The sequence below is a fragment of the Idiotropiscis lumnitzeri genome, chromosome 3, assembly GCF_059441095.1.
Source record: "Idiotropiscis lumnitzeri isolate Australia: NSW breed Sydney's pygmy pipehorse chromosome 3, RoL_Ilum_1.0, whole genome shotgun sequence".
Classification (NCBI taxonomy): Eukaryota; Metazoa; Chordata; class Actinopteri; order Syngnathiformes; family Syngnathidae; genus Idiotropiscis; species Idiotropiscis lumnitzeri.
The window spans coordinates 18,201,237-18,221,939 of record NC_142393.1 but is presented as its reverse complement, the minus strand read 5'-3'; the positions used below and the strand labels follow the sequence as shown (position 1 = coordinate 18,221,939).

Genomic DNA, 20,703 nt, shown 5'->3' with positions numbered 1-20,703 from the left:
TATATATATATATAGATAGATATATCTATATATATCTATTTATATCTATCTATATATATATATATATATAGATAGATATAGAGAGAAAGAGAAAATATAATAATAATAATAACATAATTTAAGCGATTTTCCTTGTGCTATAGTGTCACTGAACTAAGTCCACTTGTCTTTCGTGCTGAATGTCAAGTGCATCTAAACCTGTGGTTAGAATTCCAACATACTGTGCATAGACCTACAGTAAGCACAGACAATATTAATGCAAGTAGGACTTTTATGATTATACTTCATGTGCTCCCCATTTAGTAAACTGTTTTAAAATCTAATTTTAGAATTAGAATCTCCCTAAAATATGTAGCAAAATTTAGATTTTTAATATTGATGTAAGAATAGCATTCACGCATGAAGGCATGTTTGTCTGTTGATCAGTCAGTATGGTATTGTTTGCATGCACTCATGTTGCAAACCAATTTCACTGAGCACTATCAGTGGAATGCAATGTGAAAGACAAGTGTTTGTGAGGGTACTCTAGACATGCTGGCACAAACAAAACAAAACAGGAAATGACTGTGCAGAAGAGAAACTTTTGGTCAGGGCTGCAGTAAAAGTATGAACAATGTTTCCCAGCCTGTAAGATGAGCAGAGATAGACAGACAGAGAGACAGACAGACAGACAGAGAGAGAGAGAGAGAGAGAGAGAGAGAGAGAGAGAGAGAGAGAGAGAGAGAAACTGGCCAAATGATCTTGTAGTTTCAAGAATGTAATTACTGTTTCGAGAAAATAGTCAAAACGATGGAGAAAAACTTCAATGAAAAATATTCGTATACCACAGATCATTCCAGGTGGCTAAATTTAAATGAAAAAGTTTGTTCTTTCTTTGTTGACTGCTGTTAATTACACTTACTGCAAAAGAGCATCTTAGAATTGACTTTCCATAGTGTTCTGGGAAACACCTGCGTGGAAAGGACAGATGAAAATGGATGAACATTTTATGTCTGGCCAAAATGATCACAGTTATCAGTATTGGTATGATAATGTGAAAATAAATACACTCCTATTCAAAGGTATTGAAACTTTGGTATCTTTAAATTTTTTATATGGTATTTTTACTGACTGAAAAAAAACGGTTCCACATAAAAAGTTCAACACGAGATCAAAGATTTCATTTCAGCTTTTATTTCTATTCAGTGACATTTAATTTTGCCACACCGTTCCCGACTGGTTAGCACGATGGCCTCACAGTATAGAGGTGCAGGGTTCGATGCCAGCTCCGGCCTTCCTGTGTGGAGTTTACATGTTCTCCCCGTGCCTGCGTGGTTTTACTCCTAGTGCTCATAAAATGGATGGATCAGCCTCTTTCAACTGTAGTTATGTAGTTGATGTTGTATAGAGTTCAAGTTTGGAGACTGCCAGTCTACAACTTTTAACGTATTGCCCAGGTGAACTGTTTTTATTAATGAGCCAACGCCAAGACGCCAGGAAAGCCCAAAATATCACACCTCCGACACACTCCATTTCCATTCTTACTTTCTCCAAACTTTAGTCTTTCCACCACTTTTGTAAAGGTTAATTGGTGTCTCACCAGTCCATTAAAGTTTGTCTTTGATGGTTTGAGGATCAACTCTCTCTTTCTCTGTACTTCTTGGAAAATCACAAACTTATTGTCTTTGTAATTAACCACTTATGAAACCAATGGCAATTCTAATAAGAGCTCTCGCTCTAAAAGGTCAGGACCATCTACAGTAAACAATTACAAGGCAGAAACTATTTATTTGGAGAATAGTGGATTGAAGTGCTGTCAAAGTATGCTCTGAGAGCATTCGATGCAAATCTGTTTTTCAGGTCCTATTAACAACACATCTAAGTATGAAGAGACTTGAATTTTTAATTTTTTTTGCTCCAAAAAGAGACACATCGATGTTGCACTGTTACAAAGACAAAACTCCCAGTAACGGACAACACTTAATGACTACATTAGAGTGTGAACATAAGCTTCAAAACGTGTTATTTTTAAAAGGATCAAATGAGAAGTGTTAAAGAATAAATGACGACTTGTTAAGTAAAACCGATATACTATGTCATATGGTGGAAAGGACAAATAAAAATGCCCATTATTTCTCATTAGTCGTCTCGCTACTGTTCCCACTATTTCAGCCATCTAATGACTCAACACCTCACAGTGATGGCAAAAAGGGTGAAATCTGGGTTTCCCACAAGCCGCTGTCCCAAAATAATTACCAGCACATATTTTGTTTTTTTTCAAATATAAACACAAAAGGCCACAAATTTGCTAAACACATCACATTTTGATAACACACTTTTTTGTGAGCACATAAGACAGATGTGCAAGCTGAGGTGACAACGTACCATACAATAAGTGATAAGGCCCTTAATGCCATACATATGTAATACATGTGGGCGTATCCACGCGGGCAGCCGTGGTTACAGTAGTCGGACATTTAAACTCCGGCAAAGAATGTGCGTGTGTGTGTGTGTGTGTGCGTGTGTATTGGGGCTGGGAAATTTAACACGTTAAATTGGCGTGCACGCCAGTTGAGTGAGGGAAGTTGTCTATCTGCGCAGAGGCCACCATTTGAGGAAATATGGTATTTGAGATTCACATGGTTGGTAGACTGACGATAACATTCAGAAGTGCAATTACAGTATGCAGTCTGGTGTTTTTTAGGGGTAATTTTGCACTGGCTGTATTTCTTAGCGTCTTGTCATCACAGTATGCAGTCGTTTCTTGACAGCAGACGGACACTTAGCCAGCCATTTTCTATTATAATTGTTTATTTTTTAATTGTTTAATTTTTTTTCATGGAATTTCTTTAAATAGATTTTGTTGGTTTGATCGGTTTGCTAGTCAATGTTCTTTCTGATGTCAGGAAGTGCTGCTGCGATCATAATAAATAGCGTTTGTATTAGCAAAATGGCTGCATTATTTGTTAAATGTAGATCAAAAAACATTGCTATATTTGGCAGGAGCTGAGCTAACTGAGTGAATAAAAACCTGGGTGTGCATTTTTGAGATGTGTATGTTTTTGGGCGGTTAATTAGAACCTAGCCAAACCACTTTTCGATATCGAACACAACACGGCTATACAACATTGAGTGATTTGAGAATGTCTGTGTCTAATCCTACCTGAATATTAAAACCTTCAAGATGAATTTCTGGTACAAACCCTGAGGAAAATAAGACGTTTTACTGCATATGTAAAATATACGAGTGAGTGTGCTATATTTATCTTTCATCCTTTTTTCGCAAGACTTTAGCATAACGTTAACTAGTTCTTACTTGCTGGATTTGCTGCTTTACAAATGAATGCAATTTCAAGTGTGCTATTGAGCATATGAGATATGACAGGATGGCTGATGTCTTTGTGGATTGAAAAGCAGGCTAACAACTTGATGAAGTTTGGTTTATGATTGTCTCAACTGCTATGTTGCTCGGCCCCTACACGTCTTCCACCCGTACGCTGAGCACCGGTTCCCCTCAAGGATGCGTGCTGAGCCCTCTCCTGTACGCCCTCTACACCTACGACTGCAGCCCGGCCCACGGTAACAACACCATTGTCAAGTTTGCTGACGACACGACAGTGGTCGGTCTGATCTCGGAAGGTGACAGAGAGGAGGTCCAGAGACTGACGGCTTGGTGCGAGGACAACAGACTGCAACTCAACATTGCAAAAACAAAGGAGATCGTCATCGACTTCAGGAGGAACAAGACGGTGCCGCCCCCCCTCTGCATCGAAGGCGTGTGTGTGGAGAGGGTCCACACGTTCAAGTTCCTGGGAGTACAGATCTCCGATGACCTTTCTTGGACACACAACACCACAGCAGTGGGAAAGAAGGTCCACCAGCGTCTGCACTTCCTGAGTGTACTCAGGAAATTCAACCTGGACAGGAAACTGCTGTTGGCCTTCTACCACTCGTCCATCGAGAGCCTGCTGACGTACTGTGTCTCCACCTGGTACAGCGGCTGCACTGAGGCGGACAGAGTGAGGCTCCAGAGGACGGTCAAAACAGCGCAAAGGATTATTGGCTGCCCTCTCCCCTCACTGTCGGACATCTACACCGCCCGGTGCCTCAGCAGGGCTCTCAATATCGTCAAAGACAATACCCACCCAAACTCACACCTGTTCGACCTGTTGCCCTCTGGCAGGCGCTACAGGTGCATCAAATCAAGGACCAATAGACTGAGAAACAGTTTCTTCCCAAGAGCCATCTCCATTCTAAACTCTCACACACACACACGACCACCCTTACCTTGCAGAACAGCAATGTGATGTGTTTTTATATACCCTATTCAGTACTATTTTCCATTGCACTAACTATTCTCTTATTTATCTAATTTATATATTTATCTGAATTATTGTTGCATTGCACTGGAGAGGGGAGCTCTCTAATCTCGTTGCACACTTGAGTACAATGACAATAAAGGGATTTCTGATTCTGATTTCTGATTCAAGAGGGCAGTCACAGTGCTCTCTGGTGAACGCAACATGCAACAAACATTAAAAACAGGACTGACAATAAAACATCACAAATCCCTTGTTTTAAAATATTTTCACAAATAAATAACATTAAAAAAGGATTCGAGCCGGCAACATGGTCTGACCTCGAGCAGTAATGAGCTGTATAGTGAGTTTCAATCAAATGTTCGTATGTACCTGGTTGATGGAGTCATACTAACAGTTGATGTGCTGTCATGTGGTCACACGCATGGAACTCAGCAGTAGTGTTGAGCAGAAAGCCCCACCACTTCACCTTAAGTCATTTCTGGTCAAAGCAAAATTAAAGTGGAGGAAGAGTGTTTGAGAATGCATGAGAAAGCACGGCACTCTACAATTTGAAATTCAGGTATGCCCCATTTCCATGAGTGATAGATGTGCTGTAAATAAATATTATTTACAGCACAAACACAGATGGAAATACTGCACAGATCACATATTTACTGTCATCTCATGTCATATCACCTGTGTAGCATTTCCTTCTGTGTTTAGGTCCAAGAAATATTCCTTACTGTATTGTCCATATGTGTGTATTAGAATATCACGGTAGGAAACAAAAAAGAAAAGCTGATTCACAGCTGCTGACTGTGAACCAATGACACATGATAGCACAGGGCCAGAAAGCCGGTACCCAGCAGGTCTCCCAGGGCTGTCAGGTACGGGATGGAGAAGTTGTCAGGGTCCAGCGAACGTCGCCACATCATACGAACAATCAGGTCGGCCGCATAAAGTAAGATAGCCACCTGGAGCAAGGAGAACACAGAGCTAAGGAAGAAATAAACCATCGAAATATGGATTGAAATGTCAGAACCAGGGCACCAATAAAGAGTGGGCGTGAAGTCGACCCTGCAATTTTCGAGCTTTGGTGGGAGTATTGGAGCTGTAACACAGAGAGAGGCAGGACGGTGCCTGCGTGTTGGGGAATTCTGCCAGAATGGCGACATGACACCCCCACCGTCCTGAGTGACATATTTGAGAATTGCATTCACCCTGAAATGGCTGTGAATATATACAATTACATATATTTTTTTGCAATACCTTAAGAAACAAATAACAAAAACGACCATTCTATTTTTGGTTTTGTACTGCCAACGAAAAGTAGACCCCTTTGCGTTCTACGTCATCAAAAGCTATGTAGTTTTGGAGCAATTTTAAAAACATCAATGGGTCTAGTTGTTGTGTGTATGGGTGTGAAAATCAAGAAAAAAAAAGAATTGAAAGCTAGCTCGCTTTTTTATATCGATCTATCACACCTAATTTCGAGATATTTGGGGACATGCTGACGACGTTTCATCAAATTAGTTGGATGAAGAAGAATAATATACGCTGCCAAAATTTGTGTCGCCTAACCTTGAATGAAGAGGGGAAGCAGCGGGCCGTGCACCGGGATAAATCAGATGTCCGTTCACACCTCTCAAAACATAAAACTCTGAATCAGATGTTTTATAGTCTGTACATGCCCACACGTTACATATTTGTAAGCATTCAAAAACTTGTAAGCTTGCAGTTTCTCTGTTGTGTAAACACTGCAAGTCTCCACTTCGTACTGATTAATATTGGACATTGGGCCACTTTAAAATGTCGTACGCACACTCATAAGGATCATAAAGTCGCTTTGCATCTGGTAATGTGAGCTTTTTTTTTTATTTATTTTTTTTTTAGTTTTGACAATGCTTTCCAGTTAATTTCTTGTGACTATAGTATCACCCCCGCCATTCTGCACCAACAATTTGCGCTCATTCCGATGACGTCATCTTTGTTTATAAGCTTGGAATGGTGTCTATAGACAGAACTGTATCACACGTTGGCACTACCACATTGTGACCAAAAAAAAAAAAAAACTGCCAAGTTTCCGTACAATGGAGGCGCAATTGGTTTCAGTATGTGAATCAAGCAGCAGAGGGTGCAATTATAAGACCAAACAAGTTTGCCGACGAACACAAGTATCATTTAGAATTTAAAATAAAAATTCTGTTGTAATCATTGTACTCTTAAAGAATCAACAGATGGCGCAAAAAAAAATATCAATGGAAGATTAACAAATAATCACTAGCACCCATCCAGGCCAATGGGAAATTTCGAGTTTTCAATTCATCTAAACTGTATGACACTCCACACGGAAAGGCCAAACTGAGAAACCACTATACAATCGTGCTTTTCTGTTATGGAGTAAGAGTATATATCCACAGTGTGTACCGTGAATGCGAACATACCTGCAGCAAAGCAGCACACAGGTAGCAAGCAGCAAAGGTTAAAGTGATTGCCACTTCATCTCCTTGCAACAGAGAGATGGCATAGAGGAAGACCACATGACCGGGCATGACCAGCATCAGCAGCACTCGTGCTGACTTGGAGTTTAAACCTGCGGGGTTTAAGAGACACAATCACATTTATTCTCGCTTGAATTTAACTTTGACTCAGCCATATGTGATTTTGTCCACCCTGTTATTTTTTTAGGCTTCGCTGTTGAGTGATAACACCCTGCTGGGTGCTCAACCTCATTTTAGATGGTTCTTCACACTGACTGGCATATTTTCAGATTCTTTCCCCCCCAAACACAATTGCTTACTACAGATAAAACTGGTACTCAGGAGAGTGGTGACAGTGGATCAAATAGCTATAGTCAGTAAAAATAAAACACTGAGCTGTAAAGACCCTGAAATACCACTCAGCCTCAGGCATTGTTATCTTTAGAATGAACAAGTCGGCTGCTTACAAATGTTAACTACAGATATGCCATCACATCTCGACAGTGTTACCTGAGGAAAAGAAAGTCATGTAGGGATTGGGCCAATGCTGCCTCATCTTGTATGGTAACACTCCTGGGATGCTCCAGAGGTGGAGGTAGGTTGAGAGTCTGCTGGCCTGGATGGCTACTAAATTGCCACCAACTCCTAATTCAGTCAAGATTGACAAGCAATTAATACAGTTCACCAGAATATATGATACTTTTGCCAAAACTGAATACATGCATGTCAGAAGATGCTTGCTGAAAACTTCAGATAACTTCAGTTAAATACTCCTCTCACTTATCTTACCATTGATAACTGGTGTGAAAACAGCCATCCCGTCAAAACTGGGATTACTGACCGTCTTGTCCAGTATCACACCTCCAAGGCTGGAAACACACATAATGTCAAGAGATTAAAAAAACAAAAAAAACAAGGGATCAAATCCAAAAATAGTCGACGATAACATTTTTGCTTTTTAAAAGTGATAATAAATTAACATTGACTGTGTTTCTATATACGTACCTGCTAATACACATGGCAACTAAAACAGGCTGCCACCCTGAACAGAGAACCTCCCTACTCTGAGCGTTCTGCCGGGCCACCACAACCCAGAGTGGGATTAGAGCCAGGAAGACCAGACACACCAGAGGGGAGAGGTACCATGTCTCTGTGGACCAAAGAAAACTGATAAATAAATACTGTACTTAATATGTAACAATACAATATACAAAATGTACACAAAATAAAAAAGTACAGTGCTGATAGTGATCATACCGATGCCAAGAGTTTTCATGATGGTCAGCGTATTCTCAATTGACTTCTTATCAACAGTTAAATCATCTTATCATCTAGTCTTTTTTGTTCACCACGCACCATTTCAACATCCCGACAGGGTTTAATTATGCATACATACTGTATGTATTTTTACATTTTTAACTTTTCAGTTTTTGAGTTGACTTCAAGTTAATTTATCAAGGAAATGTCCATATTTTTTATTTGTATTTTGTGGGGGAAATGTACACATGGAAAACAATCAAATGTGTGCATCTTTCCATTTTGCTGTAGGTTAACTCACCAATATGTTCATAAAGGGTGCTGCTGACGCCAGCCAGCAGGGATAGGGTGATCAAATCACCCAAACTGGCAGCTATCGGGGTGGCCACGTTATCCGGGTTGATTCCTACTTTCCTGGACCCGATGATCACTCCAATCATCAACAAGCCTGTGAAGGAGAAGAAATGAGACAGAAACATGAGGTAAATGCAAGTACGACCAAATGTTAAAGAATAATTCAAACTTCTTCTTGCTGAAAAATATGAACATGGTGTGTCTGAAACTTACAAAGCTGCAGGTCTCAAGGAAACAACAGGTGGACCAGTCTTAATTACTTTCTTACTATCTTTTTAGACTAATAGGGGCGCGTAGAACATTTTCTAGTACAGAAAATCTTTGACTAGTCTTCCCCTTTAAGACCATTTTTAGACTGACTTTATGACCAAAATAACTTGTTATAAAGTGATACTTCACTAAATGGGGGGACTAAACACATTTCTGACGTGGTTATAGCACCCCCTAGCCTTCATGTAATGCTGTGCATGGTTACACTGTTTAATCTAATGAGAAGGTGCTTTTTTGACCAGATTTTCAATAGGCAATATAATACTCACACAAAAAGCTAAATCTCTTCAGAACACTTAAACTGATTTCCTAAATATTTGCTGGGTAAAGTGGCCTTTCCAAGCAAACGTTGCATTTTGTCAGATTTTAATTAGGGGGAAATCCAGTCACATTGCTAGTTTGATGACATGACTTCCATGTATGGACAAAACAAATCAAAACAACAAATCCACAAAGGCTGATATCCTGAAACATGTGTGAGCGGGTTCTCGATCACAGACCTAAGGAGAGAGCAGCCACAAACGCGGTGACGATGCTACTAGCGCACAGAACAGCTGCCTGGTCAAATTCAATTCCCCCTCTGGAAATTGCTCCTAAACACACAGCCGCAACAGCTGCAAGGAAGCCAACTACAGTCGCTTGAACCTGTGGAGAGTGCACAATGACATGAGCATTAATAAGGACATTTATGGTTGAAATTAGGGATGGGCGAGTATTGATACCAGGTATTGGTATCAGTGAGTAGTCAAGATTTGAGACCCCTATGTTTATTGGTCAGAAAAAAAGTGGTATCCCTTGTTAAAATACTAGCAATTCAGTAGTTAGACGTTTTGGCCTGCAGCCCCTAAACACTACAGATACAGAGAATTGATGAAAAGATGTGTGTAAAAAGGTGTTATTGTATTTTTTGCAAGTGTCAAAATCTGTCAAAAAATTCATCTTTTTACTTAACTGACCAGTCGAGGCACACCTTACCTGTATTAGTGCAAGATTGCAGCACACCATGGTCCATTGCTTTTTTGGGTCGTCCATTTGTCCTGTGTTGGCCTAAAGATTTAGTGACACCACATTCAGCCAGAATTAATTGAATTGAATGCGGTACAGAAACGAATGGGCAGATTTTTTTATTTGTGTCACAATTAATACAGTATTTAGAAGGGTAAATCCAATCAAACGTTTCGTTCAAGGCCTTACTTTCCTGACAGATTTTATATTGCAGTAAATGGATACAATATGAAGCTGTTGTATAAAACCAAGTCAAGTCCTTGACAACACAAACATTTCAAATAAGCCAATTTAGACGAAAAAATCTAATGCAAATTAGAATTGTTTGGCCTTGACAGAGGCCTGTATTGCAAAACACGTATTTATTGATTGGCCACCCATGCGTTCATTTTTAAATTCCTCTGGGGAACAGACCGTGGCGCAAATGAGATTCTTAGGAAGCAGTCACAATACGAAACGTAGCTTATTCACTAATATTCTCATATTATCTCACCGCAGTGGAGAGGCGAGCAGCCAGGGTCATCTCCAGGTTTCCTTTGAGCCCAACCAGTGCAGGTACGAGAATAAACACCTCTGTGATTACCTTGAACACATCCCAGTGCTGAAACACACACAAGAAAATGAAAACTATTAAGATCATTACAAGGGGATTGAACAATAACCTAAGATTTTTATGAAAAATTGAACAATTTTTAATTCATAGAGGAGAATATGTTCATCTCTAAATATGTACCCTATGAACCTCCTGCCTTGCTGATGTGTTAAATAAGTGCATCGCATATTCTAGACTAACCTACTAGCCTGATTTCACGTCTTTGGTCACTGTGTGACGGCAAAGGTTCACTGGGTGCGAAGGATGTACAGTTTGGAGTTCACCTCGTTCGTCTGACTGCAAGTCTACTTGGCAGGTTCATGGGGTTTAGCTCTTGAAATAGATTCATTGAACGGAACAGCACAGCTGCCAAGAGAGAAGCGATATAGAGAAAAGGCTTGGCGGGAAGAGGCAAGCAAAGATGTGCAGTGAAATGAAAATGTGAATGTTCTGTCGTAGACATACATGATAAACTGAAAAAAGTTCAGCTATTTTCAAGGAACCCGACTCTGCCAATGCCAAAAGAAATACAAGCGTGCTTGGCAGTTGATTTCGTTTCTTCTTTAAAGTAACATTCTTTATCTTGAATGATGCAATTTGTAGTCATCAGGTTCGACAAATTCTTCACGTCAACGAAATGCGGAAAGTGGGGAATGATATTTTTAGTTGTCTTTTATTCAAGCCCACTACTTTTTCTTAGATGTTGTTATCATAAAAGAATGAAGGTTGGAATATTCACATCACACAAAGGGTGGGGACGAGCGGATTCAGGCAGCCCCTGTCATACTGTGCGGTTATATTGAGAGACGGCCCCTTTCTGCAGCAGTACGGCTCCTCCTGAATCTGATGCTGCTGTGTTGGGCAAGAAGCCAGTGATTCAACTCAGTTTTGCTCTAGACACCCAGCAGAAAAAAAAACGTCTGGTACATCTTGGCAGACCTTCCCAGTATCAATACTATATTATCAGCACAGACATTACAAATGGATTGATGGACGTTTGAGGACAAAGTGATTAACACTTATAGTAATTAGTTCCCATGAGATAAAACATTTTCTCTAAGGCAACGCTTCTAAAACAGTATTTACTATTCACATTAAGATTGGGAAGGACATAGTTTCCTTAAGCGACTATGATGAGAATCGAGTACTGTAATTGTATTTATTTATTTTTTTTAGGACAGGAGAATCTCTCTAAAATTCAGAATTTTGTCCTCCAAAGAGTGTTTCTTCTCTCTGAGGTGGAAGTAGACAGCCGTTCCTTGACCTAAAGCAGTGCTTCTCAATTATTCTTTTATTACGCCCCCTGCCCTAGAAAGAAGAAAACAATCCGCGCCCCGCCACCACCCTCTCCGCCGCAACTATAAATAATAGCATTTTTGTAGCGAAACAAACCGACACCGTACAGTTAATACTCGCTGCGCACAAAGGGCAAGGAGAGCGCCGCTGCCAACTACTGGAGTGGATGTGCAATTACACTTTATTGTAGTACGGCAGGGGAAAAAATCTTGTTCCCCGCCCCACTATTTGAGAAGCACTGACCTAAAGAGCTAGCCTGTCTCTGTTGTACCATGTGCCAGCACAGTGGTTGTTTAGTGTGCCAATAAAAATGTCTTTAAAAAAATACAGTATTTAAATAAAACATTAACAAGATTTATTCATTTAATTTTTTTTCAAATTCAGGAGCCGGATTAAAACATTTCATGGGCCGCATGTGGCCCCCGGGCCGTAGTTTGCCCACGGCAGATTTACACAGTATATGTAATTGTCACATTTTATGTATGTAAAACTATATTTTCTCTCTATGAAATTAATTTTTGGTAATATTTTGGGGATCTGAAACGCCTTCATTGGGAAATACTGTAAACAGTTTTTGCACAATTTGACAATCTCAAAAATCCGGGTGGACTGTATATTCATTTGTCAGTGAGAACTCAATCCAACATTTACATCATCAGACAGATTTGCATACTTGTATCAGATCCATGACGACACCAGCGAAGACCAATCCGAGTCCTGACACCAGGAATGGCACCAATACCTGCAGCGCAATGAGCCAAGAGCGCTCAGGTAGAAAACCATGTTCCGAGTGTGTCAGCTTCCATGTCACACTACGTAACTTGTTCCCCTGGTAGCAAAGCTCCAGCTCCAGATGAGTCACAGCCATGTTGTGTGAAGGGGTTATCCAAGTTTAATGTAGTCGCGCTATCCCAGGAAATGTTTGAGAAATTGTGTGTTGAGGCAGTGGAGGCAAGAAAGAAAATCAAGAAAAACAATGTATCTTATCAGCTCTCACGTGCCAACGGTTCATCCATAAATAAAGTACTACATTATAAAAAGTCCAAAAATAGCAGCAGGCTTTACCTCGATTCAGGGAGAAGCTTACACGAAATGAAGCAACAGTTATGGAAAATAAATAAATAAATAAATAAATTCAAGGTCTCCAAATAAATGGGCTGGGCATTTGACTGACAAGTGCAAGCAACAATTTTAAACAACGAGCCTAACCTAAGCAGATGAAAAAGATTTCATCCATGATGTTACCTTACCGTTTGAGGTCAATTCAATTTACAGCGACTGCTTTATTCACCATTACGTTTTAGTTTGTGATTTCATTTAAGAAATAAACCAAAGACGTGTGTAGGTTAAATGCTATAAATTGCAGCATGATGTTTTGTGTTTTCAGGTAAAATAACTACTACAGTTTAGGGCTAGTAATACATAACTTGTAAAGTTACCTTTATGGGATGAGTGAAACGTTACCTTTCATTCAAAAGTGATGAAAAAGTTGTTAAAGGATAATTTGAGGTATCAAAAAAATAAATTCCACTATTACATAAAAGTGATATGTGACAAGGTTGAATTGACATTTATTTAATTTACATTTGATATGTACATTTAGTTTAAGTTCTGACGTCAGTTTTAGTTTTGTTTTTTAGAACTTCGAGCACTAGATTCAAGTGATGAGTAAAAAATTGTAAGCCTGTGCTTATGTGCCATTTTCAAGGATAGCAAGTTGAAAGTAACTATTTGTTTTCTAACTGCCATAAAATGATGCGTGGCCCCATGTGACCCAGTAGTGAGTCAGCAGTGATGCTCCATTTATCAGCACCACTTGCTTCAACAGTATTCCTCTGCTATTGGTCACAAACTCACAATTATTCGTCTCACTGCCCTCCATGTACTACCAACTCCTGCCGAATCCTAACATGACTAGAATTGACGAGTTTTTCAACAGCAAAAGTTATTCAAATGAAAATAGAGGTTGAAATGACAAAAGCACTGATTTCCACATAGTCTTCCTTGTATTTCGTCCTCATTTTGATCCAATCAAAAGTAACCTTGATCTCCTAAGCAGAACCACAGGCACCTCACTGACAAAAAATATATTGACAGTTTAAAAAACAATTCAGTCCAATCAGTCTGATGAGTCTGGAGCAAGCAATGTTTCTACTGCTGTCCATCCAGTGTCTCTCTATCAGCGGGGGGAAAAAGCAGACAGGTCCGTGCTGTTTAGAAGCGATCCAAAAGATCCTGTAATAAAATGCAGCAGCTGGTGTCTGACTGGCTCCAGTGTTCCTCCTCTGTTGTACAGCATCAGTGTAATGTTGTTCTCTCTGCTCCGCACCGCTCTGCTGTGACGTAGCACATAAAGAGGCGGAGCTGTCTCTTCCTGCATGTCATGCTCATCCAGGAAGGAAATAACAAGCTTACCGGCACACACTAACACTCATGCTTTTTCTCGACACTAGACTCTCTCACAACCTGACTCCTTTTGACCATAACTTTCTACTTAACAGCATCCCTTCTTGTTTTGTTTGGATCAATCTCCCAAATATCGTGCCCTCACTTTCCTTCATCCATTTCCTTCTTTTTCTATATCTGCAGTTCATACATTTTTTTTACAGTGTAGGGCTCCCATGTCAAGATAAAACGCTGACCTTACTATGACTAAAATTACTTTGAGACTGTTTGCATGAACTAATCTCTTCTCCCATTTCTGCTTCTCCCAAAAGGAGTCAATACAATACAATAATACAATACAAATGGGTGACCAATACAGTTCCAAGCTTCCTTTGCCTGAAATAAGCACTTTCAAAGTAGTTGGGTTCAAAATAACACAATTTGAGGTTGCAAAGAATAGGGCTGTTTTGTACAAACCTATGGGTAATTTTGTATAAAACAGCACAATTCTTTTGAGGTGAATTGACCCAAGTAGTGCAGCCGTCCATTTATATATATATATATATATATATATATATATATATATATATATATATATATATATATATATATTGCAACTGCACAGAAAAATATACGGTAAATAATTAGGAAAACATCTCCATCATTTTGTGTCCTTTAAAATCCACCGGAGGACATGCTCAGCCAAACCCATTATCACTCACAGACAGGACACTGATGGGCAATTGATGGCACAAAAAGTGTGAGCCAATGTGGATAAAATGTGTTAATCAGTGAAGGGGAAAGAGGAATGAGACACGTATCAGCTCATCATAAAGCATCCTTCAACAGGTCTGATGCTCGGTGGTAAACAGAACCCCTGGGAGGAGATAAGGGGTATATTGGACCACACACACATTCAAAGGTACAGAAAAATACCCGCTTCACATAAATTCAAACTAAAGAGGCTGCCGAAAAGACAAAAACACACCTGCTTGACATCACAAAGGTCAAACACTCAAACAGTACAGACCTCTGCGAAGACTTTTAGATTTGCGTTCAGAACTATACTTTGTTTTTAAAACAGGTCAAAAGGGGGTTTGTAATGAGGACAGAACCTGCTCAGATAAGGTGATAATCTCATGTTAAATGAGCTCATGAGGAATCTAATGTTTTGAATGAACTTACCTGCACATTATCCAGCACCATCCCGGCCATCACCATTCCCATTCCAGCCAGCAGGTATGGAAAAAGAACCTGCAGACATATCGCTCGGGATGACTCCTCTTCAACTTTGGCTACTGCTACTTTGGGCCTCGCTTCCGACGGCTTTTTAGGATGCGGCTGAAGGACGGGTGGTAAGGTCAGCTCATGTTTTCCATCCAAGGTACCAGCAAGACCTGCGTTGGGACCTGCAACAGGGCTCTTCCCTTTGGAGCGGGACTTTTTGTTCTTTTTCCTCTGGCGAGTTTGTTGGGAGGTTTTGTCTTCGCCAGGCATGATGTCTGTACTGATTGTACTGGCACTCGTTGAACTAGGAACATAAAAAATATTTGATTAGGGATTATAGAAGGTGTGTTTTACACTTGTGTGCTATTAAGATTATCCTTGCCAAATGCAGTCTCTTTTTTACACTCTGTTGAGGAAATCAATAGCAATGCACTGACGGAAAAATACTCTTGTAGTTGACAACCTGCACTGAATGACGATTAATTAACTACACACAGAACATTAAGTGTTCCTTTTTATTAATTGTTTGGTAGTTAGCATTACTGTGCACCATTTGATTTTCCAATAAATTATTTTAATTTGGACCGAACTATGCGAGTATGCACCACATTTCCCTCCGGTGCAGGAGTTTTCCACAAGCTCGCATGGGCTTCTTCCTATATTTTAAAAACAAGAATTTTAGGATAAATGAAAACTCTAAATTGTCCACACTCTAGTTGTAAATATGAGCGCTAATAGTGGTCTGTCTTCATGTTTCCAATGAGTGAGCTCCCAGTGTGCCTGGCCAAAATTCATTTTGGACCTTAATGTAGACAACTGCCATATAAAACGAAGAGATTATTTTAGCGAGTTAGTGCCTATTCCACAAAAAAATTGAATTTCGTTGCCAACCTGGAACAGATGCAGTTCCACGAATTTTATTGGTTAGAACTCACAATGATTCCAGTTTTCTCAACGAATAGCTGAATATTACGGATTTAACTCGAGCAGGAGGTTCGTCGGTTAATAAGCAATTTGACTCAGTGGAGTTCTTTGCTGTAGCTGTACCGAATCCCAATATGGTCATCGTATGGTTGTGCATCTAGACATTTTCTATACCGCTTTTAGGTCGCGACTCAGCTTGATCTGGCTGATTTGGTGCGAGAGGCGAACTAGACCCAGCGGGAGTGTGACCAGTGTGTCAATCCCAGCAGGCCACATAAAGACAACAATTCAATTTCACAAACATAAACACAGCTATGGGCAATTTAGAGTCTGTATTTACCTAAAAAAACAAGTTTTGTTAAAGCTGGAGTATCATGCAAACTCCACCAACCAGCCAACCACTATCTCGCTTTCTTAACTAAATTATAACATATAGGAATACACACATCAAACGGCCAAGACGTCCCGATAATCAGTGAGACAGCTGTCATTTATCTGTGTCCATCAAATTGGGAATTAAAATAAGGAAAAAAGGGATGCATTTAGGGAAAGACTGTCGACTGTAAACCGGAAGTAGGCATGCGCACAGGCCAGAATATCTCTCCTATGGAAACAGCTGCAAAAGTAGGCGGTCTCTGATTGGCTGAAAAAAAGAGTAAGTGTTATCAGATGAAAGGCTGCCCCCATGTGGCTGTCGTGAGTAAATCCCTCATCTGTTGTAATGTACTTTCAATATTACACGCTCACACTCCGTATAACACGTTTATGAAACTCAAATATTGTATAAATCAGTCAAATAATAAATCAAATGAAAGCAGTAAATGAAGAAAGTAACATTTTCTTGGCAGTTGTGTTTTTATTGTCATCAAAAGAGTACACATTGGCTTGAAGTGTTGTTGCATTTTGCACTGGAAAGTAAAATGAAGAGTTAAAAACATGCCTGCCATTCTAACAATGAACAATTGTGTTCACGCTTAGTGAACGTACTCATTAAGTAATTGTGGCTAGAAAAGTTTGTCCCAGGGCCACAAACATCTGACTCAGTGATTTGATTGGGCCATTGAAAAACCTCTTCTGCTCTCCTGCCAGAATGCGACATATATCAAGGCTATAACACACAGAGTAGGAATAACTAAATTAAAGAGAGGTTGATCTTTAATTTATAGTGCTTACCTTTGTCTTCAGAGTATGTACGTTCATGTAGCTGAGCTAGCCACAAGCTTCCAAGAATAACTACACCATGCACAGAGAGAGAGAGGGAGAGTGTGTGAGAGAGAGAGTGAGAGAGAGAGTGAGAGAGAGAGAGAGAGAGAGAGAGTGTCTAACTGTTTTTAGCATACATGTCAGTCTATATTGAGTCTACAAACATATTTCTTCTTGAGCCTAAACTGTGCCTTGAGTACTACATGCAATACACGAAGTAGGGCGCATGCATGATGGGGCACCGTCTTGAATTTCATGGCATTGGCAGATTTGGAAAAAAAAACCTCCACCCCCTTCCTCCTGTCCTATTCCATCTCTGCTCGGGTTGATTACAGCAGCCGACATAACTTGCACTTTGTCTATATTTCAAGTGCAAGAAAAAAGAACAAGGGTCAGTTTTTGTAACCAAGTAAGCAAACTGCAATTCTTAAATGACTGTTTGACCTTTTTCCCATTTTCCGTACAGATGAACCGCAATACCGAAAGAAATGCATTTAAACCTTGAAAGTCACGTGAGTCAGTTGAGTCACGTGTGACATTAATGGAGAAAGATGAAAATAATTTTTTTTTGTTAAAATAATAATTACTTTTCGTTCATTTGATGAACTCTGGTGTAGTTTCATTTATTTTGCAATTTTCTATTGTACCCCTATTAAAAAAAAAAACTAAAACTAATAACTGCAACTGACCCATCATGACCCTATCACACTGGACCACTGTGGCATGATATTGTACTGTAGTGCAGTCACAGAGACAAATAGAAGACCATTAAAGAGCCTCTCAACCTAAACTACATATGAATCTGTTTGTAATTATACAAAGGATAATTTAATTGGTATTTGAAAAGATAGATTTCCTGAAGCTAAATCAACATTAAAGGCTTTGTGGGAAATCCATATGGTAAACACATGTAGTGTGGTAGTTAAGTCATACGAACACACATGTTTCTCTTGATCCTTAGATCTTCTTCCAGTGGGCCTCTTCATTAGGAACAGTGGTAAAACTCTCATTTTCATTAAAAAATCGGGGTTCTACTCAACACAATCCTCTGTCCCAGACACATTCTCCACAATGCCACAGGCAAATAGCTGTTCCAAAACCTCACGGACAGTAAACCATTTCAGGGAGGACATTCTCAAGTGAGAGAGCATGCAGATTGCAGAATATACAGAGGACAATGTGGGTAAACGGCTTGCTCCTCAATTATTTTGCATGAATTACCAATGTCATTGCGGGAATATAATCTTGTGGGAACTCTCAAAGCTTTTGCTGGAACAGAAACTTCCCCCATCTGCTGTAATGTATCACCTCAAAGCAGCTATGGGTCAAAATGACCCCTGGGGATCACCAATGCGAGCAATATATGTGCAGTACATTGAAAAAATAGCCATGATACTTTTATAATTGTATGTGTTTCTATGGGGACTGTATGAAAGATTTAGATATAGATGACTGGGAAGACTACATTGGCTTGCTCAGTTTGGAAGTTCCCAACATTAATCAACGTGGTTCATTCTGTGAGTCATGAATGTCCGACCCAAATTAGAAAAACATTGGAATGAAAGATGTACATGATACTGTAAAACGGAAAGTTGGACCTGATGGTGGCGCTACAGCAAAGGTCATTTCATAACTAAAACCAATAAGTTTCACCCTCTTGTGGCCATTAATGTTGTCCGAAAATTTGAACGAAAACTGTATTCCATACATTAATCATTTAATTTCTAATTAGTGGCCTGATGGTGGCGCGAGAGGACAGGTCAACTCGCTGGTATGTTTCATTATCAAGGGGGTATTTATTTATTGAACAAATACGTAAAGTGCCTGACACAAAACCTGGCAATTTTATATATATCATTTACTGGAGGCAAATATGAAATTGACCCCAAGTGCCAAATGTGTCAGTAATATTTGAGGATAATAGTGGGGTTAAGTAATTTAGGCCAGAGTGGAGGCTTTTCATGGAATGGAACTCCCACACACATATAACGTAATCAATATCAGATTTCATTGTGTTAAAGGTTTTGCCATAATGGGAATACTTGTTAAACTGGAGTCTCTCTCTCTCTCTCTCTATATATATATATATATATATATACATATAAAAAAAAATATATATATACATATATATATGTATATGTGTGTGTGTGTGTCTGGAGGCAATGTTATGACCTCGTGTTTGTTACAAATGAAGTCAAGATACCTGAACAATGTAATTGTCTACTGTCGATATTAAGTTGGACTAAGTAGCAGTTCTCAATTTCACCACTAGAAGGTAGCATGGATTAATGAGAGAGGTTCTTTTTAAATCACCTGACTCAAAGCACCATCCCTTCGATTCATACTATATGGACAAAAATATTTGGAGAACGGGCCATTACACGTACCCATTTACTATTTCTGTATTTTCCTTTTCCTTATTAGAGCCATGGGTAATTGGAGCCTATCCCACCTTACTTCGGTCATGAGTTGGAGTGCACCTCCCCCTCATGAGAATAAGCAGAACATGCAGACTCAGCACAGGAAGCTGAGAATCAAAGCAAGGACCTCTTCAATTTGATGCAGACATGCTAACCACACACGAACTGTGCAGTGTTCCAAGTGTGCCTATAGCAGTTTTCCATTGAGTGCAATACCCATTGTCATTTTTTTTTGCCATTGCCAGCCTCATCACGCATGCTAGTGTTAGTGCACCGGATTAATTTGCCTTAGCCCGGCATACTATAGTGTTATACTCCTCAGTCTGCACTTTGCCGCAGGGGCTTTTCTTTCTTGTTGCCCTTATTTTGGAATCTGAATCAGAAACATCTTTATTGGCCAAATGTAAATGACACCAGGCATATTTCTTTGGTAGTTGGAACCACTCTTATGCTGCAGCATAAAAACACCAACAAGAACACAATAACAAAATATTCATTCAGGGCTTACACACAAATATGCAAAATACAAAGAGTCATTAGCAATTTAAAGTTTCCAGTAATGCAGTTCAACAACATGTGTGCAAATAATGCAAAGTGACAGTAACAATTACAATATTAATGGCGCTGCACACGTGTGAAATGTATCAAAGGGCCATTATGTAGTTATAGGTGCATTATTCAATAGTGCTGGAAAATCTGGCTCTGGTCAACACAGTCTAAATTGGATTTGTTATTCGTCTCTCATTCTGACTGATGCATTTACTTTAAATGTGGTCTTCTCAGTTTCCCATGTTACTATTGTATTTTACTATGGATTACTCGCAGGCCTGGTTGTGCAACGCAAAAGTGGCAAGTGGTCTCACCTTCCATCATTGACACATTGTGTATACGTATTAAATTACTGGCTATATTAATACATCCATTCAAGCTTTGGTCGAACGAGAGAACGTCTATTCTGAGTGCTACCATCCCTTAAGGTCTTAATGCCAATAGGCTCTATAATGTTAGCC

The 20,703-nt window shown here is 39.6% G+C and overlaps 1 protein-coding gene across 3 annotated transcripts; it reads right to left on the bottom strand.

Moving 5' to 3' along the window:
- Positions 1-1,157: 1,157 nt before the first annotated feature.
- Positions 1,158-16,658, bottom strand: slc41a3 (solute carrier family 41 member 3). Of its 3 annotated transcripts, none has more exons than XM_088289502.1 (11): positions 16,517-16,658; positions 15,105-15,450; positions 10,140-10,247; positions 9,617-9,688; positions 9,142-9,286; positions 8,319-8,465; positions 7,766-7,910; positions 7,550-7,629; positions 7,271-7,405; positions 6,725-6,873; positions 1,158-5,254 (listed from the first exon to the last, which is right to left on the bottom strand). In XM_088289502.1, the coding sequence occupies exons 2-11, from the start codon at positions 15,414-15,416 to the stop codon at positions 5,084-5,086; spliced, it is 1,464 nt and encodes a 487-aa protein (XP_088145628.1). In that variant the 5' UTR covers positions 15,417-15,450; positions 16,517-16,658; the 3' UTR covers positions 1,158-5,083. The 3 variants fall into 3 exon arrangements, with proteins under 3 accessions (XP_088145628.1, XP_088145629.1, XP_088145631.1); XM_088289503.1 differs by having other exon boundaries at positions 16,411-16,525; XM_088289505.1 differs by lacking the exons at positions 15,105-15,450; positions 16,517-16,658 and adding an exon at positions 12,208-13,833.
- Positions 16,659-20,703: the final 4,045 nt, after the last annotated feature.